The sequence below is a fragment of the Camelus ferus genome, chromosome 32 (assembly GCF_009834535.1).
Source record: "Camelus ferus isolate YT-003-E chromosome 32, BCGSAC_Cfer_1.0, whole genome shotgun sequence".
Classification (NCBI taxonomy): domain Eukaryota; kingdom Metazoa; phylum Chordata; class Mammalia; order Artiodactyla; family Camelidae; genus Camelus; species Camelus ferus.
The window spans coordinates 4,223,388-4,249,379 of record NC_045727.1 but is presented as its reverse complement, the minus strand read 5'-3'; the positions used below and the strand labels follow the sequence as shown (position 1 = coordinate 4,249,379).

Here is a 25,992-nt window from a genome sequence, read left to right as displayed (position 1 = left end):
CGGGGATCGCGATGCCCCAGGCCTCTCCCCGCCCCCGGTTCTGCCGCCAATGGGCAGGCGCGGGGGGGGCGGGGCCCGGGACGGGCTCGCGCCTCCACCACGCCCCCGGCGGAGCTGCCCCTCGGGCCCCTGCTGCCAGTGCGCGCTCCCGGGGAGTGGAGCCCCGACGTGGCACGCCGCGGGTGTAGACCTCGCGAATTCAGCGCGCACTGGCTGAATCCCTACTGTGTGCCTGAGCCTCTAAATGTGTACAGGCCTGAACCGGAGCGACCCTGACCCCGACTTCCGGAGCCTTACACTGTAGTGGAAGAGAATGACCTTAAAATAATTTCAGAGAGTGATAAGGGACGTGAAGAAAATGAATAAGGTGAAGAGGTGGTTAAGACAGAGGGAACTGCTTTTAAATTCCGAGGCCAGGAAATGACACGTGAGACCTGAATTGTCAAGGTTTGTGCCTAAGGGAGAGCTTTGCAGGGGGAAGGAACAAGCAAGGGAACTTGAGATGGGACCCCGAGATGGGACCCCCTGGCTTGTGTATAGAAAGGGAAAGACTGGAGGCCAGCTAACAAAAGGGGAGAGAGTTGGGGGCTGAGGTGAGACGTGAGCAGGGCCAGAGCTGGAAGGATCTTAGAGATGAGGCGTTTGGCACAGCAGAGTGACTTTCTTGTTTTCATCTTAAACTCATTGGTTTCTCATTCTGTGGAGAATGGACTACAGGAGGGCAGGGGTGGAAGTAAGGATCTTGCAAAGTACTTTATTCCACAGACATCCTGGGCATGGGGGGACAGGGGGGAGGAATGAGAGAACATTGGATAGGAAGACAGATGAATACTGGGTCAAATGTGTGCATTTCAGTCAGACAAGTATCAGCAAAAGCCCAAGAAGGAGCGAAGAGACGTGGCAGGAGTTGCTGAGCTGGGCAGAAATAAGTCTTTTGACAGCAGAGAAGCAGAGGAAAGGGGCTCACCTAGGTAGCGAGTGCCTAGGGAGCTAGCTGTCTGAGGCTCCAGCCTTTGGAGCTGAAGCCAAAGAGGTTTACCAAGGCCCAAGTATGAAGTACCAGGCAAAAATGTGTTGATCCAAGGTCTGAAGGAGGCCAGCAGAGAGAGTGTGTTTTGCTTTGCTTTGAAGAACTAATATGATGTCGGAAGGATATCGTAATAGTTAACAGAGCTGCTAAAATAGATATGCCACAAAATTCTGGTGGCTAAACACAAAAAAGTCCCTGCCCCGGGGGAAGGTACAGCTCAGTGGTAGAGTAAGTGCCTCCCATGCACAAGGTCCTGGGTTCAATCCCCACTACCTTAAACAAACAAATAAACCTAATGACCTCCTCCCCCCAAAAAAACAAAAAATTAAAACAAAACAAAACGAAAGTCCCTGCGCATGTGAGTCTCATACGGGCATTCCCCTCCAGGCAGGAACTCAGGGACGCGGGCTGTTTTCTTTGTGTGACTCTGAGGTCAAAACCTAATTCCCACAGTCACCCTAGGGCTCAGCACCATTCCAGACAGCTGGAAGAGAAAAAAATCATCAAGGATGGCACAGGGGAGGTTTTTATAAGCTGAGCCTGTTTCATTGACTAGAATTCAGTCACGTGGCCATTCCTCCATATACAGGAGTCTTGGAAACAGGCTCTGTGCCCAGGAAAAAGAGGAGTAGGTTTGGAGATCAGCTGCAGAGATAAGACTGCAGTGTGAGTCTCCATCTCTTCTCCGAGTGCAGCATCCAGCCCCCACTTCCCCTTCTGCAAGTCGTCTTGCGTTTTTCCACCTAGTAATGTATGTGACAGATCTTCTGTAACAGCACCCAAGGAAAGTGCTCTTGGGTGGACATTTAGGTTGTTTCCAATCTTTTGTCATTACAAACAATGCTGCAATGTATATCCTTGAGAAATTCATAGAAAGGAAACTATTAAGTCAGAGGATATGTACAGTTTAAATGTAGCTATTGCTATATTATCCTCCATAGAGATTTGATCAGTTTATGCCTCGACCCCTGTCATGTCTGAGTTTCCTCACGCCTTTTACAAATTTATCATTTTTTTTTAAAGCTTTCCTAATCTGGTAGCTGCAAAATAGCATTAATTTGCATTTCTCTTCTCAGGAGTGAGCTTGAGTGTCTTTGCCTATGTGGAGTCATGTGTTCTCCCTCTGCTACAAACTGTCCATGTCCCTTGCTCATTTTTCTATTGGAATCATTGGTTTCTTTAAAATTGATTTGTAGGCACTTACGTATATCAAAGCAATTAACCTTAGTCTATCAGATGTGGTGTAAATACCTTGTCAGTCCTCATTTATCTTTTTACTTAGTCTATGCCTTGTTTTTTTGTTTTGTTTTGTTTTAGAGGGTTTTTTGGTTTTTGGGGTTTTTTTTTTTTTTTTTGCCAATCTTTTCTTTTATGCCTTCAGGCTTTTATGTCATGTCTAGAAAGCCTTTTCCACTCTAAGATTATTTTTAAACTTTCTTCTGTATTTTTCCAGTACTTTTTTTCAACTTTATTGAGATGGAATTGACATGTAACATTGTGTAAGTTTAGGTATACAGCATGTTGATTTGATACATAATGCAAAATAATTACCACCCTAGCATTAACTAATACCTCTATCATGTCAAATAACTACCATTTCTTTTTTGTGGTGAGAACATTTCAGATCTACTCTCTTAGCAACTTTCAAGTTTATAACACAAACACAGTTTTGTAATTATAATCACTGTGATGTACATTAGATCTCCAGAATCTATTCAGATTATAACTGGAAATTTGCACCCTTGGACCAGTATCTCCATTTTCCCCACCCCCAGGGTCTGGTAGCCACCATTCTACTCTGTTTCTATGCGTTTGCCTTTTTTAGATTCTACATATAACCAAGATCATACAGTATTTGTTATTCTGTCTCTGACTTATCTCACTTAGCATAAAATCTTCAGGGTCCATCCATGTTGTTAAAAATGGCAGGATTTTTTTTTCTCCTTGTTGAATTGTATTCTGTTTGTGTGTGTGTGTGTGTGCTCACGCCACATCTTTATCCATTCATCTGTTGGCAGACATGTTGTATCTGTGTCTTGGCTACTGTGAATGGTGCTGCAATGAACATGAGAGTGCAAATATCTCTTTGGGATTGTTATTTTAGTTTCTTTGGAATTTCTTTGGACTCAGAAGTGGGATGGATGAATCATAAAGTAGTCCTCCATACTGTTTTCTATAGTAACTGTACCAATTTACATTCCCACCAATAGTATGTAAGGGTTGTCTTTTCTGTACATCCTCCGCAGCACTTGTTGTCTTTGACTTTTTGATGAGAGTCATTCTAACAGGTGTAAGGCGACATCTCGTGGTGTTGATTTGCATTTCCCTGATGCTTAGTGACTCGTCTCTTTTCGTGTACCTTTGGCCATTTCTTGTCTTCTTTGGAAAAATGTCTACTCAGTTCCTCTGCCCGTTTTTTAGTTGCGTTATTTGTTTTATAAGTTCTTTCTATATTTTGGATATTAACCCTTTATCAGTTATATGATTTGCGAGTATCTTCCTTCTGTAGGTTGCCTTTTCATTTTGTTGATTGTTTTGCTGTGCAAAAGCTTTTTAGTTTGATGTCGTCCCACTCACTAATTTTGGTGCTTGTGCCTTTCATGTCATGTCCAAAAAAATCATTGCCAAGACCAATGTCAAGGAAAATTTTTCCTATTTTAGGAGTTTCATGGTTTCAGGTCTTATTTTTAAGTCTTTATTCCAGTTGATTCAAGTTAATTTTTGTGAACTATAAAAGATAGGGCCCAATTTCATTCTTCTACATGTGATTATCCAGTTTTCCCAACACCATTTATTGAATGTTTATTTTCTAGTACTTTTATTGCTCACATTTTACACTCTAAAGTTTGGTTCTTTTATTAATTTTGGTGTAAGGAAAGATGTAGAGATCCAATTCTTTTTTTTTTTTTTTTAGATGTTACTCAGAGTTCCTAACACCATTTATTCAATAATTAATCTTTTCCCCGCCCATATGAAAAGCCATCTTGTATACTAAATGCCTTTAAGTAGTTGAGTATTTCTGAGCTATACTCTGTTTCATGGATCTGTCTGTCTCCCAGTTTCCATGGGAGGCTATGCGCCTAACTTCTAAAAGCGCCAGTTAGCAAACCCAGGTAAGTTTCATGAGGACCAGCGCCTTCCACCCTCCCTGCTTTTTGTGGATCTAGCAGGGAATTGCCTGTGTAAACCCCACCATTGCCCCTCCCTGCCCTCTGTGCAAATGGAAGTTGAGGTCAGTTCATGTCAGGCCCTCTTTCCTACTGCAATAACATGGTAACTGATTAATATCTGTCCTTAACACTTTAGTGTCTGTGTTTATCTGTGACAGTTGTTTATCACTGTGTTCTCTATCTAATGCTGACATGATAGAGAATTCCCTGAAGCCACTTCTCTGTTCAGCCACCTTGATTATCCTTCTGCTCTGAGGCTCACATACATCGGGGAGGTTGACGGAGGGAAGAGATCTGTAGCCATGTGGCACCATGGAGGGCAGTATAAATACCTATCCGGATGTCTCAGAGATGTTCAACTAATGCTTCAGCCCTGGGCTTGCCCTGGGTTTCCCTGTGACTGCAGAGAGGCAAGCTGCCATACCGCCCTGGCATCCCCAGAGCATCCCTGGGGACTCTGAAGCCCTGGGTGGTGACAGACAGGGACTGTCTCTTAGAAAACACTGGGAACTCTACAATGGGAATGTTGGTGGAGAACACTGGAGCCTGGTCTTTCAACATCACTCCCAGTGATGTCCCAGAAGGGCCCCACCCAGGCAGGTTGCCCAGAATCCAGTCCCTCTTATAGCCTCTATAGGATTATTCTGGAACTATCTGACAGTATCTGAAATCAGGGCTTGGGGAAGCACAGCCATTGTGGATGCCAAGACTGTAAGTCACTGCAGGAAACAAGAGGAGGAGGGAAAATGGGAAGGAAGGGATGGGATCCCCGCCAGAGTTGGCATCCCTGATGGAACCCTGAGGACCTGGGACTGTCATGGGACCTCTAGGGAGGGCTCTACCCTATGGGAATATAGCCCCCTGATGCTTTCCAGGAGATGAGCAGGGGAATGTGTGTTCGACTGCTTCAGGATAGAATGTTGCTGTGAGAAAAAAAAAATTGTTAGTATGTTATGATCACACTTTATTCCCTTTCCTAAGACAAGCTAATAATAAGGCATGCCCAGCCATAAAGGGATGGTGGCAAGATGTTAAGTGTTCCCTGAATAAAACTGGTCAGGCATGATCATCACCAAGCCAAGCTTGTTAACGCCCAAGCGTGTACCCACAACCACACACTGACTCCCAGTCCAGAGACACAGTGATGGGCCATCACCACATGAGTTACCACATTTGGCCAACCAGAAATGCCAGCTATTTGCTGAAGGTGGAAAAAAAATCAGATTAGGATCAGGTTAAATTTCCTTTATTCTTTGCTCACATCTTGCTAAGGCCCTGCCCTCCCATCCCCCTACTTTTCCTTCTCTTTTCTTTCTTTTAAAATTTAAAATTTTAATTTTGTGAGTGGTTTCATTTTGTGGGTGGAGTTCTCTGCAATGTTGGGGAACTCTGACCAGCTCTGATCCTCCTTTATTCCTTCTTCATCCTAGTGATCTTTGGAGAGCAGAAGGAGCTTTTAAAAATTCAAATCAAAGTATGTCACAGTGCTACCAAAACTTGCCATTTTGGCACATTTAGAATCAACACCAAATTCCTGACCAAGGTCCCTGAGGCCTCACGTGACCCAACACCTCCCACATCCTACTCTCTCTGCCCTGCACCCCAGACACACTGGGCTAGCCCCAGGGCCTCTGCACCTGCTCCTCCTTCTGAAGCACCCTTGCCCATTCTTGTCATGCACATCTGGCTTAAATGCCTCTTCTGGAACAAGTCCCCACTCCTGAGTCCCCAGCACCCCACCCCCAGCAGTACCTATCACAGCACCCACCACAGCACCTACATGGTCTCAGTCACTCACCGCCATCCCCTACTTGAGACATGGGCCCCTTGATAATGGCAGCTTGACCTGTTTGTTTTCCTGCACATCGCCCCAAGCCTAGACGAGTGCCAGGCCCAGAGCCGGGTGCAGCAGACAGCGGTGAGTGGAATTATTTCACAGCTTGGGAGACCCTGGATGCGGGACTGCTGGAGGCTACATCTCCGACTTGCATTCTTCAGGCAGTGGTCACTGTCCTGCCCCAGTGCCTCCCCGCTTCACAGTGGAGTATCTGAGGGAGATGTGAGGTCGCCCCACAGCACGGCTTCTATTTTCATCCCTGTAGCTGCACTACAGAACAAGCAAGGTTAACTTCAGAGGCCACATGATGCATTGGGCTACCAGCCAAAGCATCTCCTTTTTCAAAACAAACTCCTTCCTAAGGCTCGAAGCAGGAACTCAGGCTGCTAGAACTCTGCCAGAGTTTGCAAAAGATTGTTTACCAATGTGGCTGGTGTTGTGATAGCAATTTAACTTTACCTTTCTTGAGCAACAGGCAGTGGAGGATGGTGTGCCTCCCCAGATCACTGAGGCAAGAATATCTGGGGAGCCCTTTCACAAACCCCGCAGGACTCCCCAGCACCCTGAAGGGCCATGGCCCTGGCCGCAGCAGCCAGGCACCCTCTCTGGTAAAGCAGTTCCCTTGAGGGGGTCAAGTCTGCAGTGCAGCAGACGAGGGGAGAACAGTCCCTGCCCATCTGGTCTGACCTGAAATGGGCAGCTGTTGGCCACATCATCACAAATGATGAGATTAGCAGACTAGGTCCTAACAGCAGGTGGCTTATCTCTGCCTGTTGCCTGGGCTCATGGGGCACCCATGTCTTGAAGAGCTCAGACCTCGAGTTAGTGAGCATTTCTCCTTTCTCCGAGAGGATGCTGCTCTCTGATTTATAATGGCACACTGCCCACCACCTCCCCTGCCCCCAAACATTCTAATCATAGAGCAGATGGAGGCGTGACCCTTACACCGTAAAGCCGTGGTCCTTTGCTGACTTTTACATGAGCCAGCAGCAAGGCGGCCGGTTCAGGACCTACAGGGGTCACGGCGTCTGTGCCCACCACGCACACAGGTGGGCCATGCACTGGGCAGAATCCCAAGTAAACTCACATACGAGGAGGCAACTGATGTACTGAGACAGACTGGCAGAAGCATGAGCCTTTATTCTCCATTCCTTGTGTACGACATAGAACATTCACAAAGCCTGTGAGGTGCATTTTCTTGTTCTTTTGTGTTTCCAAAGCCCCTTTCCAAAATAACATCTCAGTGTTCTGTGTTTTGGACATTCAAAGGAAGAAAATCAGACGGCAGTGGCTTCATGATTTTGGTTTCCTTCTTTCTTCCCCGGAGCGCTCCCACCCTGGGTCTGTAGGCTGCAGCTATCAGCTGGGGGTTCGGGGGATGGGAAGGCACAGAGCAGGAGTCCCCCATATTTGGGAGCAAATACAGGCACACCGCCCCAGCAGGGTTCATAGTATTTGTCTAGATTCCCACAGTCTTCATGCACCAGAGCCAGAGAGAATGGGGGCCTGGGCTAAATTTTCCAGGCTCTGTACCAAAACCCACTCAGCTCTTGGCTAATCCCCCTCCTACTTGCCTAAAACAGGCTTCTCGCTGAAATGGTTTTTCCACAGGGACCCAACAAGGTTGACTTCACAGTGATGGTTCCAGAACAGAGCTTCTGGGCAGGGTGCAAGAATCACACATACCAGGCCTTTCAAAGTGCATCTTTAAAGTTTTGGGAAACCCAGGCCCAGCAGCAGGGACATTCAGGCTCCTGTAGTCTGCAGGTCTAAACGCGGTGCTTCAACTCCATCTTGGCCACTGCCGCCCGGTGAACCTCATCAGGGCCGTCGGCAAAGCGCAGCGCTCGGGCCCAGGCCGAAAACTGAGCCAGTGGGTAGTCATTGCTCAGCCCTGCTGCTCCGAAGGCCTGGCAGACACAGATGGGAGGGAAGGAAGCCCTGAGTGAGCCCTCGTCCCCGAGAGCCCCAGGAACGAGTGCTTGCTCCTAAGATCTCAGAACAGCTCACGACACCCACCTTCCTGGGGATCTCCTTTGACACCTGCGTAGCAGCCGTGTTTTGGAAGACTTTCAGGTGGGGCTGCTATTATTGTCCCAAGGATGCCAGACTCCCCAGGTCTGCTATGCTAGGTGACGTCTGCCATCAGGAAATCCCTATGTCAGGGCCAGATGTTGAGATTTGGGAAGGATTATCCCTGTGTGGTTAGGAGGCTGGGCCTGGTGTTCTAAGGTCCTAGGTTCCCAAAACTCTGAGCTCAGCTCCTTACAAGCTGAGTGACCTTGGACAGGTCACTTCACTTTTCTGTGCCTCTGTTTCCACGTGTTCAAAATGAGGCAGGAATACGACCTCTCATAGGGTTGTTCTGAGGAGGAAAAGGAAAGTCACGTGGGTGGTGAGTGTGCAACAAAGGGCGGCTGTTATGTTACAGGAGGTTGGCAGCTGAAAGAGGGAGTTTCGCAACTATAGTAAATATTCAGACGAACAGTGGTCCACCATCTGTGCTCACCTGAATGGCACGATCAATCACTCGGTAGGCCATGGATGGGGCCACCATTTTAATCATGGCAATATCCAAAGCTGCGGCCTGCAAGGAAGAGGAGATGTGGTGGTTAGGAGGGCAGAGCAGAGGGCAGAATGCCTGGAAGAACAATCAGTTTCATAGGGAGGAGTGGAAGTCATAGCTCAGAAGAGAAACCTGAGGTCCCACTGGGCCACAAGCTCCATGAGGCAGCCCTGCCTGGTGCGTGTACAATACTGAGGGGCATGGAGGGGGCAGTGGTGTGGCTAGGAGGGTGACTCAGGATGTTGTAGGGTGTGAGTGGTTGTCTGGTCTTCCCAGGTGACGGGGAGCATCTCCTGCACACAGAAGGCAGAGTGGGAAGTGGCTTGTGCTTCATTCAGGGTCACATCCAGCTCTGTTTCCAACCAGACAGTGGACCAAGGCCAGCCAGGACTCTGGGGAACTGAGGGGCAAGGATCTGTCCTGGGTGCAGGCATCCAAGTGCAGTCCCTGAGAGCCCTCATGCCTGGCACTAGAGTGCCAGAGAGCCAGGAACTTGAGCCTGGGTCACCCCCATTACTAAGGCCTCTCCGCTAAGGGGTGGAGGCCCCAGGGAGAGCTGGAGGAGGCAGGGGACAGCGTGGCATCATGTCTGGCCATTAGGGGCACTCAGAAAGGAATAATGTCACACTCGAAAGTAAAGCCTCTCTTTTGGCTAATTCCCTTGCTTACTCTTAGTTTGCCTGATGCCTGGAAGTCCAGGTGTGGCTGTAGCTGAGGCTGGGGTCGTGTGGCCTTGTCAGGCCTGCTGTCTTGGACCCAGATATTCACTGAGGCAGTAAAACAGAAAGTTCAGTCCTCTTTTATTATACCTTTTCTGTTTTGAAAAGCTGCCCAAGTAGTTCCAAGGAGAGTTGAAGCAGTTATTTACGTCAAGGAGCCAAGTGCTTTCTCTGTGGTCCCTGAATGGGGGAGGGAAGAGTCCGCATCTAGAGATTCCAGGGATGGCGTCCCTCACCGCAACCTCGGGACCTGTCATCTCTCAGGCTCCCCGACCTCCTACCTTACTTCCCGCCACGTCCATGAGGTGGGCAGCTTTCAGCACCAGCAGCCGGGCCTGCTCAATCTCCACGCGGGACTGGGCAATGTCTGCCAGGAGCGTGCCCTGCTCTACCAGGGGCTTCCCGAAGGCCACGCGGGACTTCACCTGCAGACACAGGAGACTCGGGAGGGAGGCACAGGCTGTGCCCTGCAGGGGAGGTGGGTGGGAGCACGGGGAGGGCAGGAGAGGAGGGGGCAGAAGCGGCACTGTGCAGCTCATCCGCCGATTTGCCAGCTCTCCAGCCCCAGGAAGCCTCCAGGGAGGAGAGCCAGATGCAGACAGTGCTCTCCGTGGGCACCGCGGAGCTAGTCAACCTGGTGGCTGCACAAATTACTTCCAGAGACCCCTTTACTCCAGCCATTCCGTCCCCTTCCGGGTCAGCCTGGCTGCCAGGCAGGAACAGTTCTTACATGATCTGAGCCTCCTGTGGCTCAGAGTGACTCTGGGAATTAGGCAGCACCTAGGCATGCCTCATTCAAGTTCGGGAGGGCGTCCTCCATGGGGCCTCCTTCATGCCCTGGGACACCTGGGGAGCACAGTCCGGTGCCAGAGCCCCCTTGTGGGCAACTGTTACAGCAAGGGGGATCCTCGAGTCTTCAATGCCACAAGCAATCAGAGAAGGTTATAAGGAATTCTTTTTTCCCTTTTTTCCCCTTTTAAACCGAAAACAGTCATTACACAAATAAAATGTCTCATGTCAGAAAAAGTTTACATTTTTCAGACCAAAGAAAGAAGAAAAGACAAACCCTTGGCACCCCATCATCTAGTCCCTTCCACTAACTATCTGGTGAATGCCCTTCTAGACTTTCTGTATGCAGAAAACATACATGTGCAGTATTTACAAAAAATGGAGCCATACTCGATATAATGCTTTGTAGCCTCCCTTTCCCCCCATTTAAGAACATCTCTGTGTTAAGAAACAGATTTCTATAGCATCATTTTGGAATGTCATTGCATGCCCAAACCAGGATTCTCTGACCAGTCTCTGTTAGCCTTATAGTTGTTCCCAATATATTATAATCACTGCTGTGGTAAACCTCCTATAGTAAAATCTGATTACTCCCTGTGACCAAGTCCTGTGAGGGGAATGGCCACGTCAGTGCTATGCACCTTCTAAGACTCGTGACATGCACGGTCACACTGCTCTTCAGGTTGGGGCTGGAGTACTTGCACCTGAGCACTTAGGATTTTTCAAAGGAAAAAACTAGTTGGTTTGCTTGGTAATCCAAACATACTGGACCACCTCTGTTCTTTGTAGAGTGTCTTGTGAAGTATTTGTTTGGTCTCAATGGTTTGCTTCATCTTCCTGATAGCGATACCACTGATTTGAACTACTGTTCCCAGCAAGAGTGTTCTTTTGTGTGGGCTTCCAGCCTCTGAGGGGTCATACCGGAGCAGAATTGTGTAGGGGAAGGAGGGTGGTACAGGGCTGCGGGCTGGTACTCCTGGTATCTGATTTTTAAAGATGACCTGGTAGCAGGAGTGGCCCTCAGCAGCCCGTGACCCTGTGGGCTTTGGAACCTTGCCCTCAGCTGGCCGCCACAGAGCCTACTTCTCCTTCTGGTCACCTCAACAGAGTGAGGCCGAGTCTCTACATTTCAGACTTTAGCGCAGTAGCAGATGCAAAGCAGAGACAGGGACACAGCTTCTTGTAAGGAACGTCACCTTGAGTCACCTGCTAAGTCTGCCCTCAGAAAACGTCAGGATTTGATGTCTGACAGGAAAATAGACGGGTGGTTCTGGATGGGAGCAGGGCTCCAGGGGAAGCACTCACTCGGGCCTTCATGAGCGCCAGCGCCTGCTCCGAGTACCCAATCAGCCGCATGCAGTGGTGGATCCTGCCCGGGCCCAGTCGGCCCTGGGCGATCTCAAAGCCCCGGCCGGGGCCCAAGACCATGTTCTCCTTGGGCACGCGCACCTGCTCGAACAGGACTTCACCATGGCCACCTGAAAAGACCCAAACGGTTCCCCTGAGTCATCTGCCTACCCATTTTCCTTGGACGTGTTTATCCCTTGCCTCGGACAGGTCATCTGCAGCAACATTCCTGCCCCTTTTCTAGCTTCTAACTGGGACGTGGCTGAAGGGAGAGGGAGGGCAGGAAGGAACCTATTAAAGGTGGAAAGTGAATCACTGGTCTACAATATCAAATGGATAGTTTGCCGTTTGTTTTGTAAAACATGACTCTACCTTAAGCTGAAACTCCCTAGCGGTGTGTGACTTTAACAATGTAGTGACGCTATGGAAACACTGAAGCCAAATGAGAACAGCAGCAGCAGAAGGAGCTCCTGTGAGAGGACCTCCAGGCCTGGAGGTCAGTTGTCCACACTGGGGTCTAAAAGAGAAGGTCTGGAGGGGAGGGTATAGCTCAGTGGTAGAGCGCATGCTTAGCTTACACAAGGTCCTGGGTTCAATTCTCCTCTAAAAATAAATAAGTAAACCTAGTTACCTCCCCCCTAAAATAAATAAATAAATAAAATAAAAGAGAAAGTCGAGGGAGCACTTCCTGCCTCCTGCCTCTGTCCTGTGTGGCCTCCTTACCTCACAGAATCCTGTTTATCTTATAAGTTTAGAAGAGAGAAAAAAAAAAAGGATAAAAGTGTGTCTGCAATTTGCCTGCATGGATGATACTCATGTATGCAGCTAAAATGTAGGAGCACCTGGCCCTCCAAACGTCATCATCCCCTTCGAGGTGTTACTTCCTGAGCTGGAGCAAGGGCTGCCCAAAGCCTTCTGCCCACGCCCTGACCCAGACCCACAGAGAGGTGAGCTGCTCCCAGGGGGCTAACCTGGTGCGTCCTCCAGCCCATACATGGTCAGAGGCCGGATGATTTTTATCCCCGGGGTATCCATGGGAACCAAGAGCACAGACTGCTGCTGATGGCGTGGGGCATGTGGGTCTGTTTTTCCCATAAACACACAGAGTTGGCAGCGAGGATCCAGGATGCCTGCCAGGAAGGGAGAGAGACAGACTCCATCATCTGACACCAGGGCCATCAGAACTTACAGGCACAGTCCTAGCCCAGGAGAGCCGAAGCCGGCAAGCAGACAGAGCCCTTGAAGACATCACGTGATCAGGAGAGCACCTGCAGGCTCCTGACCAGCGATAAGAGCAACTGGGTTTTGTCCCAGTGAGAAAGGAATCCAACATCAAACAAGCAATTTTTTTTTCTTTAAAGCACATCATCAAGTTGAAAATATAATTTAGAGACAAGAGACTAGAAACCGCTACTTTATCACAGGCAGTGAGAACACAGTGGCTTCGGGCACAGGTGTCAGAATTAGGCCAACCCTGAACTCTGGGTTCCCTGCTCGCGAGTGGGGAGCTAGAACCTTAGAAAATGACTCAAGTCACTTCTCCAGCCTCGTCTCCTTTTCTGTAAAATGGGGATAGTAACAGATACATTCCAGAGAAGGGTGGGGACTCAGTAGGTGAGGAGGGCCCTGCAGCGGTCACGCCAGGATGATCGCTAGCCCTCTGCTGCAGCATACCTGGTCTCACAGAGGGAGGACGCCACCGAGGAAGTGACTTTCTGCTTTCCCTTAGGGAAATGCCCATGGCAGGAAGAAGAGAGAGGGGAGTCAATGAGACTCCTGGAACTGCCACCCGTGTGGTCACCTGATGACTCATGCAGAACCTCTGGTTCTCCCAGGGTTTGCCGCCTTTTCTGGGAGCACAGAGATAGAATCTCCTTTGCATCACCTGCTAATGAAGCTACTCTCTTCCAGAGTTTCTGAGACAACAGCAGGGGAGAGAAGACAAGCTTATCACTACAGAGCCATGTGTGTAAGTGAAAAATGAGTTTCAGGCCAAATACCTGTGATCCACCACTTGTGACCGTTTATGACATAGAAACCATCCTCCTCTCGGATGGAAGACTCAATGTTGGTGGCATCTGAGGAGGCAACCTGAGTGACAATACATTCTGATTAGAGCTGGCGAGAGTCCAGTGCAGCAGAGACTAGATGGGGTTGGCGAGGGTCTGGTCTGATGAGGAGCGCCTGTGGGTGGTGGCCCAAGCCAGGTACCTGGGGCTCAGTCATAGCAAAACAGGAGCGGGCCTTTCCCTCCAGCAACGGAATCAGCCAGCGGGCCTTCTGCTCCTCGGTGCCGTATCGCACCAGCAGCTCCATGTTCCCTGTGTCTGGAGCAGAACAGTTAAAGATCTGAAAAGGAGAGAAAACATAAGGGTGACTCCTATGTCCATATTCAAAACTTAAGACCCATCAGAAGCATGGACTGGGGCTCCTTCCAAGTCACAGGCCCTCTGAACCCACACGAGAGTCCTTCCTCTCCCCAGGGAAAGGCACAGACCCACAACAGTTTGAATGCAGTAGCTCAGAGCCCCCTGGGAGAGAGAAAGCAGACCGGAGCTGGGCTGCCGCCCCACAGCAGCCGGCCGGGCTGTGCTCACACAGCTCCCACCTTCCCGGGAAGACACCCACCCCGAGCTGCTCTCTTGCTCTGGCTCCAGCCACCTGGCCGTAGTGTCCTCCCTCATGAGAAGAAGTCTGAGTCTGCATCAGTGTTCCTGAAGCCAGTGCAAATTGGAGGGAACCGGGTCAACCTGGGAGGGTGGCTGTGGAGGATGTGGAGGACGAGGATACCCTCCTGAGCTGAGGAAGAAAGTACCTCGGGAGCGTACAGAGACGTGCCCATGAGTTCACACAAATGTGCGTACTCCACGTTGGTCAGTCCTGCTCCGTATTTTTTCTCGGGATCGGCCTCCATGGGTAGGAAAAGGTTCCAAAGTCCTTCAGCCCTGGCTTTCTCCTGTCACGGGGAAAAAGAAGTCAGGGATCCACAGTGGGTGATTTCATTTTATTTTGGCCCTTGGGAAATAATGAGGTAGTCCGAACCATCAGGCTGGACATAAACCCTGCAGATCTGTGAGAGGAGAACAGAAGGGGACCTCAGGATGGCCAAGTCCTAACAGTGACAGCAGCAATCAGGTCACTTCCCTGGTGTCCATGTCCCAGACACCCCACTTACCCCACGGTACCCCGTGGTACATCACTGTTAGCTTCGCTACTGTTGTAACAACACAGCTTAGAACTCACTCCATGAGCACATGAGAGTGAAGGGTCCCTTAGTGCACCTGATGGGAGCCGGCCCAGGACATCTGGTGGCAGCCGCAGCTGCTTCGATGAGATAAGAAAGGAAAGCCCCTGAACCAGCTTCCTTTATGAGGCACAGCTTCGTTCCTGGGAGAATAACCCTGGATTTCTGATTGTAGCTCCTGGCTGGGAAAGTAGGAAGTCTAGCCTGGAGGTCAGGAGCCCAGGCCCTGAGTCAGTCGGCTTGGTTCAGACCCAGCCCCACCACACTTGCTGGGAGACCTTTGGCAAGATACTCAATCCCCACAAGGCAGTTTCCTCTTCTGTGAAATGGGAGTGACTACGCGTCCTACCGGGCAGGACTGCTGAGTGTAGCAGTACAAATGGACTGCGACTAACAGGAAAAGGAACCTCATGAGAAGGTTATCAGGAGCTCAGATTAGAGAATGAGGCTTGGAAATGGACAGGAACCCGGGCAGCTCAGAGGATGGCGACGGGACAGGCTCCTCCGCAGTCGTGCTGTGCGGTGAGTGACTGCCAGCTGCTTTCCGTCCTGAAACACTGATTACTCTCTCAGTTCCAGGAAGGGACAGCCCAGCTGGCCTAGCTTGGCTCACATGCCCACTTCGTGGCCAGGGGGCTGGGCTGCACCTTGACTGACAGCTCTGCCAGACTGTATTCAAAGTGGGAGGGGAGGCCCCCAGATAAAAGTGGGGTGCTGCTACCCAAAGAAAGGGAAAGAGACACTAGGCAGCCAACCTCACTGGGTGGCTGGGAAGATTAAAAGAGGTGATACATAGAATATAAAGTGTCCAACACAGAAGCTGGCAGGCTGCACTAGGTACTGGTGATTATGGGTACAATCATCATCGCTTCTTCTCACTCGGAGGGCACCTGCTGGCTGCTTTCTACAGTATATGCAGAAGGCCTGGTCTCTATGACACGTATTTCTAGAAATAGCGCACATACTCGTCTTCTTGTTGTGTTAAGCTAAGTAGCTCACAGTGCAATGACCAAGGAGAAGGACAAATTAATATTAACAAACAAAGCAGGAAGGGAAGGGAAAAGAAAGAAGCAAGGGTGTTCGGAGAGGAAGAGTGAGGAGATGGATGTAGTCATCTCCTTGTGCGAGGGAGGAAAACCCACAGAATTTGAGCCCGGGAGATCTGGATTTGAGTCCAGGTGCTACTGTTTCTAGCTGTGTCCCCAGAAATATTCGATTCCTTATCTTTAAATCAGGGTTAAGAATGCTAACCTCACAGGATCTGTGAGATGCAGTGTAAGCACCGAATACTTCTCATTTATGGGTGGTGATAACACTTTGGAGAAAAGCCATGAGCCACAGTTTCAGCACCCTACCCCAAATCGTAGCTGTCATTATGATTCCCATTCAGGTGTGACTGGAAGCAGAACGTTCCCTAATCTAGCTTTTTCCTAGGCATTCTAAAACGAATCTAAAACAAGTCTGGAGGTGTTCACGGCATGACTGTCTGCTTTTCTGATGCTTCTGTGCACTCGATTGGTACATCAGATAGGTGAGGATTAAGTGTGCAGGCCAGCAGGTGGGGGATAGGGCATTCCCCGCATTCACGATGGGAGCAGAGATTGGTAAGCACCTTTCTGATGAAAATTTGGCAGTATGTATGAAAACTGGAAATGGTCTCATTTTTGGACCAATATTTTTCCTTTGAAGAATTTATACGTTTGAGACAGTAAATATACAGAGAGGTATGTAAGAGCATTTGATGCACCTTGCTTGCACAGGACCCAAACCCCATCTTATTCTGGGGGACACCCCCACCTCAGACTTGGCGTCCTGAGGAAGCGTCCCATGGAGACCTCCTGGCTGATGCTCTCCCTCAGCCGGCCTTCGCTCGGCTTCTGCTGTCTTCTGAAGCTAGCTCTTCAGCCTCCCTGACCATGTCAGGAGCTAGCTAAAGTCCTTTGCTGCTTCAGTGACCCAGAGTTGCCTAGACTGAGTCACCCACAGTGACCTTCAGCCGAGGGGAGGATAGACAAACATGGTGCCCCACACTTTGGTCCCCTCAGGGGTCCGTCTCCAGGCACTGATGTGGGAAGGTGATAAATCATGGTATTACATAAGCAAGTGGGCTTTCAAATGTAGCAACAGAAATAATAATAATAATAATAATATATTATGTAATAGAAAAAAGGAGCTGGGAGCCTAATAAACCAAGTTGTTGACAGTGATTATCTCAGAGGGCAGAGAATTTCACAGAACTCTTTCTGTGCCATGAACTCTTCATTTTTGAACTTTGGTGATTTTGCAATAGGTGTGTAACTAGGGAAAAAGAGATAATGCTATTTTTTTTTGAAGTAGCTGATGGTTGCATCATAGGCAGAGTATGTGCCCCTGAAGATGTCAAATAGCTTAAAACTAACACAAGCCCAGAATAATCCTGACAGAGAAGAGCAGTATTTCTGTCATCACCTTAAGTGGTGTCACTGTGTGTCAGCAGAATAAACAAGTTTACAGTTGACAAGGCCCTTCAGCTTTGATGTTATGGATCCATTAAAGAGAGACTGTATTAAATGATGTATTTTATATCCTACTGTTTCCAATTCAATATGCATAAAATGAGCCCACTGCCCCAAGGTTATAAACCCCACTCCTCGGCCTGGGCCGAGCTATTGGGTGCAGATACGGTCACAAGGAGAGAATGATGAAGGGAAGCTGAGTTATCTGCAGCTGGCTCTTCCTGACGATGCCAGGGGCAGAGACACTTCAACTCAGCCCTCCCAACTCTTCACTGCCTGGGGAGGGAACGGATGTGGCTGGTGGACGGGCTGAGGTTGGCTTGTGCTAACCAGGTCTCCCCACCGCTCGAAAGGCCGCTTTACCTTGAGATCTTCAACCAGCGGGGAAGGGGTCCACCTCTTGGCCGAGGCCTGGTGACTCCGCAGCTCTGGCTCAGCGGGGTACACGTGTCTCTCCATAAAGTGCTTCAGCCGCTGATACAGCTCCCTGACTGGTGGGGAAAGGCCTTCTGGAGAGATGACCAGCACCCCCCTGGTGGCATGAGCTGGGGAAGAGTCTGTCGAGGTGACATAACTCCTCATGCCTGGGGGCCTCAGCAGGGACTGCGGCCTGGCCCACGTGTGATGGGACCTTGTTAACAGTTTGGTGGCCGGCATCTCTTTGAAAACCCGGAACCCTTCTTTGACTGCGAAATCCCATGCGAGATTAGACATAAATTCAGTCAGCTTTCCACTCTGTTCTGCGGTCGCCGAGCTTGCCTGCCCTAAGCAGAAGCAACGAAAAGTGGTGAGTACCCCCAAACAGCCCTTAACAGTAACTCTAACACACGACACTACTGTTGTCATGGCAGCAGCCAGCACCGCCTGCTGAGAACCTGCCACGCACCAGGCTCCGTGCTAAGTGCTTGACATGTTTAATACAACTCACTGAATTCCTGAATCTGTTTTAATCCCCACTTTACAGATAAGGATCTGGGTCTTAGGGAGGAGATGTGCCCAAGCTTACACTAGTGGGCTGGGGAGCCAGAAGTTGAACTCAGACGGCCTGCTCCCTGCTCTTTATCGCTTCTTTTCCTCAAGAAACTAAATTAAATCAGGAATTCCCCAAATCACAAATTCGTTGTCACCAGTGGGCTATAGGAAGCCCTGCCATGAAATTGATAATAACAGTGTCACAAGGGATTGAATTAATGGCTAGTTTCTGGGCACCATTATGTCTAGATCAACACCATCATCAGCACTGCCAGCACTCACTCCAGTCGTGCTGTTTTTTTTTTATTTAATACAAGCACCAAGATTTTTTTTTAGAGGATTTTTGAAAAAAAAATTTAATTAAGGTGTAGTATATATACACTCTCTTTATAGAGTGCACAATTCTGTGTGTTTGGTCAGGCAGATAGATACAGGATGAGTATTCTGATCCGCCCCAAATTTCCGTGGTGTTCCTTTGTACCCTTTCCCCATGCCCCCGAGGGGCAGCAGTCATCTCTGTCCCTGTGGTTTGTCTTTTCCCCAGTGTCACGTAAGTACATACATCATAGTCGTTTCAGTGTGGCTTCTTTCACTCAGTGTATCTGGGATCCATCCCTGGGTCTCCTTGTCCTGTGAATATTGCCTCTTTGTGGTGGGCTTCTTCACAGCCGGCCTTTCTGGATGCTTTTTACCATTTCCATCTTCTAAAGAGACTGTTTTCCTCCGCCGCTATGTATCGATAAATGGATCTTTGCGGAGGCCTGTTTTACTTCTGGCTCCTGCCATGGTCAAGTGCTAGTTCTCAAAAGAACCATTTGCATGCAGCTTTGGTGTTAAAGGTATTACACTATTCCTGGCCAGGAAGCTAAGATGTCCCATTGTACTAGCAAACCCACTGCTGGGCTCTTTCTTTAAATTTTTCATTTTGGAAAATTTCAAAGATACAACTAGAGAGGAGGAGACAATGAAGCTGCAGGTTCCTATCGCTCAGCTCCAGCAGTCACCAGTGAAGAGCCAGCCTTGTTTCATTCTCTGCCATCCCCACCCCCGCTGCCCTGGATTTCTCTGAAGTAAATCCCCCAGACCACCTCATTTCATCTCTAAATATTTCATTTATGTCTAAAAACAAAGGCAATAATACCATTATCACACTTAAAAAAACAAATAACTGCGACTCCTTAATACATCAACTCTCCATTCAGAATTCAGATTTCATTGGCTGTCTCATAAAAAAAAAGTTTTTTCAGATACTTTCTTTTTTCAAACAAGGATCGAAATAAGGTCCAAACGCTGTTTTTGGCTGATGTAACTTTTAAGTCCCTTCCAATCGATAGATTCCTTTTTCATCTTCTTTTCCTCTTTTTTCTTGGTTGAAGAAACTGAACTGTTTCCCAGAATCAGGGTTTTTGTGCATGACTGTGCCTCAGTGATGCTGTTTATCGTGTTCCTCTGAACTCTCTGTCTCCTCTAAGTTGGTGGCTGGCTCCAGAGGCCCCGTCAGATCCAGGCTGGACTCTTGGGGGAAGCCTCAGGAGGTGTGTAACATCCGGCTGTCTGTCTCTTGGTGATGTTATCACCATTAATACTTGTTTTACTGATCCATTAAAGTATTAGGGGCAGCAAATTGGTGACACACCAATTCTATCATTGTGTCCCAGGATGCTTCTCTAGAGAGAAGCTTTCCTGCGTCAACTGCTTGGTTAGCCTGACATATAATTTGTATAGGAAAGACAGGATAAATGCTGGGCTCTTCTCCTTTTATTTAGCAGTTTTCAGAATAAGGGGTTGCCTCCCTGGCAGCCTCTGAAGTCACCAATGAGACTCTACCTCTTTGTTTGAAGATCACTCTTTACTCCTGGATTTAAGCATACGTGATGTGTCCCCATCCATGGCAGTTATCATCCTTATTTTATTGGTGCTCTAAGTTTCCTGTCATGAGCAAGAGGGAGTCTCTTCGAGTTGGCTCCTGAGACCTTTAGTTATGACCCTCGTAGTCTTCAACAACCCCCTTCCCTTCTGTATGGCAACATGTTCCAGGCTCATCTTGTAGATATTCTGCCCTAGACCTGAAATCAGCCACTTCTCCAAGGAGTCCTGGTTCCTTTTGATGAGAATGGGATTTACAGATTATGATGCAAATAATTAGGGGCATTTAATGCTGCTGGTTTAGTCATTATTTCTAGGTCTTTTTGGTAGATTCTATCTGCTTGCTTTCTACTTGTCTTCCTTCTACACAGGAAATAAACTTTAATCTGTCCTATCTTCTTAAATAATTTAGGACATAGATTATTTCCTTTGCTACCCTATAAAATTTAGAATTAAATCTAATAACATTATGCCAACCTTGATGTATGTACACGTGAACACTCCATCGGTGACGTACGTGTTTATCCAACCATCAGTTCTAAGTGGTCATACATAGCTTTCTTCCCAAAAGTTCAAACTTGAAAGATACAATCTAGAATATCCTGGTTCAATAAAGTACTTTCCCAGGTACATATAAAGCACCATCGAAGAAAATACAGTAATCTCTTTTCTCCTTCAATTTGGCAACATCTACAATAATTTTAAAGGCACATACATTTAACCCATCAATCCCAATTCTGGGAATTTAGCCTTCAGATATGTTCACATGGGTGTATGAGAAAGGATATTCATCAACCACTCTTTGTGACTGCAAGAATCTGCAAACAATCCAAAGTTACATCAGTAGGGGTAGTGGTTAACTATGTTACAGTACATCCACAATGGAACACTATGCACAAGGGGATGCACTACAGAAATCAAAAAGAATCATGTAGATCTGTACATATGCACATGGAAACCTCTCAGTGAAATATTGTTAAGTGAAAAAAAGCAAGGAATTTGCCTTATGTAATTGTCAAATACATATGTAAGCATTTATATATATACACATACAAATGTTTCATAGGAATTCTTATGCATGTAAAATTTTTAAATCAAGGTACTAAAAATTACACATAGGATGATCACATTTTTATAAAACTTGGAGACAGAGAGAGAGGTGACAGATATGCAGAAAAATTGGGGAGCCCAAGAAGTTCTTAATAATAGCTTTTGTCTTTAAGAAATGGAGCTAAGAAGTGAAATAATTTTATATTCTTCTATATGACTGAATTCTTATCATGTCTGTTTTTAACTTTAAAATATTTGTGTACCTTATTTTAATAATTTTAAAACAAGTTTAAGTATTTTCTAAAATATATATATGATGTCATACACTTAATTCAAATGATTGAATTACCTGACTCTTGTAATCTGGCCACAAAAGGGTTTCCGGGCAGAGAAGCCCCTTGGCTGTGACTCAGACCCCTAGGCCAACTCTCCCAGGTGCCCCCTTACCTGTGAGGGAGCGTTTGTAGACCCCCTGCAGGATTGCGGCTATGCGGAAGAAGGAGAAAGCCAAGTAGAAGTTCCAGTTCTCGGTGGGAGAGATCCCCATGTGAAGACAGTACATCCTGAAATACTCCTCTACAGTCGGGATTCCCAGATCCGTCAAATCACAGTCACTCAAACCTGAGGTGACAGACAGAGTCAGGACTGGGCAGTGACGCCACACTCCCCTGTGGCCGCCAAGTATTTAAATTCTGAAAATTACTCTGGCCCTTGGAAGTTGGCTTCACAACTAGTTCAAAGGGTTCTAGCTCATTATTTCAGGCTGGCTGGAATCCAAGCTTGAAGCTATTGTTCACAAATTGGCTCTTAAAAGTTTCAGACTAAACTGGCAGTAAAGGAAGGAAGGCAGGGCCTTCACCTCCAACAGGACCACAGTTCAGCATTATCTTCTATCTGTCATTTGATAAAAATGGTATTCAAAGACCTCGCCAGATTATTAAAAAGATAACTACAACAAATAAAAACGTTTACAGATTTCCTTCATTTGTAACATTCTGATGGTTTAGAAGCATGTAACGTAATTCTGTTCCTAGGAATTTACCCTAGGAGTAGACTTTATATCCAGGCAAAGATATTGCTACAAAGATATTCACTACCTTTTTTGTGGGAGGAGAGGGAAGGTAATATAAAAAAGGAAGCAAAGATCCATACAGGAATCAAACCAAATGTCTTGATTAAGTTAATTCTGTAACAATTCAATCCTATGCTGTCATTAAAAATCAAGCTGTAGAAGAAATACTGAATATCTCATTTTTCACGAAGCAGCCCAGTCACAAACTATTTCAGCAGAGTTGGCCCCCAGGCTTTGAGAGTGGAGCTGGCGCCACCCCTCGCACCCCCAGCAGCAGCTCCTACCTGGCTGAATGGGAAACCCGGAGGGCAGGTAGTGAGCCAGGCAGCTGTAGGCCACATCCGCAAGGGGGTCGCCTAAGGTAGAAAGTTCCCAGTCCAGGACGGCAAGCACCTCGTTCTTTTCCGGATGGAACAGCAGGTTGTCCAGTCTGAAGGAGCCAAGGAAGGAATGGAGACAGTGCTAAGAAACTTATCAATCACTAGGGTATACTCTGTGCTCGGCGTCTTGCGTTGTCCCTGCAGACACACTCCCCAACCCTCTGGCCCTGTGTGCCCTGGGAGCCTGTGTGGGCTGCGTCCACCAGCTCCCTGGCCTTCTGGCTCAGTTGGGCTCAGCCAATGGGGACACCAGCAGGAGAGTGGACGAGCGCCTGCTTATGAATTCCCTCACCTCCCTCTTAGCAGACAGCCCAGGGATGGTTGTGTTTCTCTCCCGAGGGCCACAGCTTTGGTCAGGCAGCCCTCTCCACATAGCCACCCTCTCTGGATTTGGATCATTTCTCCTTCCCTGAGGAGTTTTAAAACAGGTCTGCAATACTTTGACACTCCTGCCACAAAAGGAAGAGTCTAGTCCTTCACCCTTTGCAGTATCTCATGTCTAACAATTATTTAACACAGGTGGAAATGGTGCTGAGTGACTCCCAAGACGAGGACAGAAGAGGTGACCAGCTCCCGCCCACCCCTCTCTCTCTCGGAGCACACAGCTTTGCAGCCCTGAGCCACCAGGAAGAAGCCCAGCTACCCAGAAGCTACTGGAGACACCATGTGGGAAGGAAACCACAGAGACAGAGAGAGAGGCTCGGGGAGCCCGGCTGTTCACTTCTTCTCCGCCCTGTGCAGGCGTGTGAGCGAGGCTTCAGGTGAGTCTAGCCCCCAGCCTGAGAGCCACCCCAATGGCTCAAACAAGCCATGCTGTCCCTAGACTGCGGACTCAAGAGTGAAATCACCGCTCTCGCTGTTTATGGCCACGCAGTAGGAGTCGTGTGTCACGCAATGGTTACAGCTGGAGCCTGCGCTTGCACCTTCGGACCTGGGGGTGGTACTGACTCCGCTGCTGCACGGGCCAGCCCCCCATCACCGAGAATGATTTGGCCCCAAATGTCAATAGTGCCGAAGCTGCGAAACCCTGCCTTCAAGAGGGAGAGTCTGTATCGTGGATAATTCTCATCCGTAAATTGGGCAAAGACCAGCTGCCAACTTCCCCTTCCAATGCCCTTCCCATCACTTTCCACATCTAAACATCAGCCCTCCCCACGCCGTGTCGACCTGAAGTCCCCATGCACCACCGTGGTCCTCTGCTGCCTGGGGAGGTGGAGCGGCAGCCACTCGATGAGCCTCTCCATGGCTGGGATGGCGCTCGTCTCCGAGGCTCGATACTGTTTGATCCATGTTTGCACCTGGCGTGGAATATAGTCCCCTGAGGGAAAGAGGATTAGAAAGTGATGTGCCAGTTCAACACCCTCCAGAGGGTTGGAAAATCAACCAGTGCAGTGAAACCCTTTGAAATGCTCTTGGCATCACCTTCCCATGACTGGAGAACTTCCCACATGGTACTCCTGCCCCCTCAATGTGGAAGCCCCTGCTGACTTGTCTTGGCTGGATCCCTGTGACCTGGGCATTGTTTCCAGCCACAGGGCCTCCAAGCCTGATCCCTGGCCTTCTCACAGATCCTGTGAACTTCCTAACAGCCTTTACTAAATCCCTTTTTGACTGAACAACAGTGGTTGGCTAAGAGTATGGACTCTGGGGCTGGACTGGGACTGCCGGGGTTTGGTTCCCAGCTCTGCCATTCTCTAACTGTGCAATCTCAGGCAGGTTACTTAACCTCTCTGGGCCTCAGTTTCCTCATTGATGAGATGCTCCTCATAGAGTTGTTGGGAGGATAAAATATGTAAAGCCCCTGCAACTGTTCCTGGCATAAGTACCACATGAGTATGTGCTGTTATTCAGATGTTTGCTGAGAAACTCAAGAGTTACCACAGCTGAGGAGCTTGGAAGTTACATCTGGGATCATAAACTGGAGGGAGCTCTGGACTCACCTGGCTCATAGTCAAGGTTTTCAACTGATTTAGCCTCTCTAAGCCTCCACTGCTTCACCTGTACAAGGAGTGTACTGACACCCAAATTCCGGCGGACTGTTGTGAAGGGCAGATGAGATCTATATAACATGCCAAACACTGAAGGCTGCTCAATGAATGGTGACCATTATTATTGTCACTGTTACTTGCTTTCAGTTGACAGTTATTGTCACTATTATATAATTAATAACAATAAACAACATGTCAGGTCCCTGGCTCTAAGCCAAACCCTCATTCCTCGTCTGAGAGAAAACTGGTCCCCAGAGACTTGAAGACAAGGACAGAGGGACTGGGCTCCTCCCGTGGAGTCCCCTGCGCTTGGGGCATCCAGACTGCCGCCCTTCGGAGAATCCAGCAGGGCTGTCAGAGGTGGAGGTCAAAATCCACAGGAATTTAACTCAAAACAAATCGCACCTAATTTAGAACTTCCAGTTTTTGGTATTGAGGGGGGTGTGATTAGGATTTATTGATTACTATGGAGGTACTGGGGAGTGAACCCAGGACCTTGATGCATGCTAGGCATGCGCTCTACCAGCGAGCTATGCCCTCCCCTCTGCCCATTTTGTAATCTCATCAGCAGTGTTGTTCATTTCTCTTTGTTCTGGCAGGATAATGAAAGCCCTTGCGAATGCTGGAGTCCCTGTGCCCCAAGTTCTTGACCTCTGTGAAGATTCAAGGTAAGTTAGCAAAAGCATGGAGACAATTGTGATGGTAGTTATAAAACTGTGTGTTTGTCAAAATCCATAAAATGCTACACTTCAATACACCTGATTTAAAAGGAAAAAAAAAACTTGAGAATAACAAAGGCTTGTAAGGACAAGGAACAACTAGAACTCTCAGACTAAAAAAAAAGCAGAAACAAACTCTACAAATAAATACCTTGGCATGAATTGCATCGTAAATATCTGTCCCTACCGAAAAGAATATTTAGAGGAAAGAGTGAAAAACAGAGAAGAAAGTACATGTTATAATACCTTTGGCTGGTATCAGAAAAAAGAAAGTGTCAAGTGATATAATGAGATAAAAGTTGCAGGAAGATTCCTCAGTCCATGAATGGATTTATCTCAGGACAAGATGTCTCCGTAAGCGACACCTTCATTTTAATGAAACTGGATTTCCAAGAAGGAATCTAACAAGCCCACCTCCCTTAGCATACTGTTGGCCTGTCAGCCTCTGACATGATGCAAATCCTGAAGCACAGGCACCAGAGGAAACAGCAGCGCGACAGGTAAGCGGGCTCATGCTCACCGTGTTTCCCATAGTCCTCCAGGCCCGCAGCCTTGACGTCCACACTATGAATGTTGCACAAGACTCTGTTCATGGCAGTGTAGATGGCCCGCCTCTGGCTGGGCTCCAAGCCAGGCAGAGAGGGGTCTTTGTAGATGACGCCTGGGCAGTACTCCATCAGATAGAAGGGGGTGCCGATGACCCTGGGAGGGACACCGACAGGGTGCTTCAGTGGCTGGTGACGTAGCA

The 25,992-nt window shown here is 48.2% G+C and overlaps 1 protein-coding gene across 3 annotated transcripts in view; it reads right to left on the bottom strand.

The window, feature by feature from the left end:
• Nucleotides 1-7,154: 7,154 nt before the first annotated feature.
• Nucleotides 7,155-25,992, bottom strand: part of ACAD10 (acyl-CoA dehydrogenase family member 10) — a 36,007-nt gene continuing 17,169 nt past the window's right edge. Inside the window, exons 9-22 of one of the 3 annotated variants that reach the window (XR_004316718.1) lie at nt 25,765-25,946; nt 23,705-23,855; nt 22,442-22,587; nt 21,533-21,706; nt 17,561-17,961; nt 14,274-14,414; nt 13,670-13,807; nt 13,459-13,549; nt 12,430-12,588; nt 11,417-11,589; nt 9,604-9,747; nt 9,413-9,502; nt 8,547-8,624; nt 7,884-7,947 (exon numbers count right to left, since the gene is read on the bottom strand). Coding sequence is in view for 2 of the 3 variants with exons in the window: in XM_032471904.1 (XP_032327795.1) it covers nt 7,807-7,947; nt 8,547-8,624; nt 9,604-9,747; nt 11,417-11,589; nt 12,430-12,588; nt 13,459-13,549; nt 13,670-13,807; nt 14,274-14,414; nt 17,561-17,961; nt 21,533-21,706; nt 22,442-22,587; nt 23,705-23,855; nt 25,765-25,946 (2,119 nt within the window). In the remaining variant the exon portion in view is untranslated. Of the gene's footprint in view, nt 7,948-8,546; nt 8,625-9,412; nt 9,503-9,603; nt 9,748-11,416; nt 11,590-12,429; nt 12,589-13,458; nt 13,550-13,669; nt 13,808-14,273; nt 14,415-17,560; nt 17,962-21,532; nt 21,707-22,441; nt 22,588-23,704; nt 23,856-25,764; nt 25,947-25,992 lie in introns of all 3 variants that reach the window. The other 2 variants (XM_032471904.1, XM_006178084.3) reach the window with 2 other exon arrangements.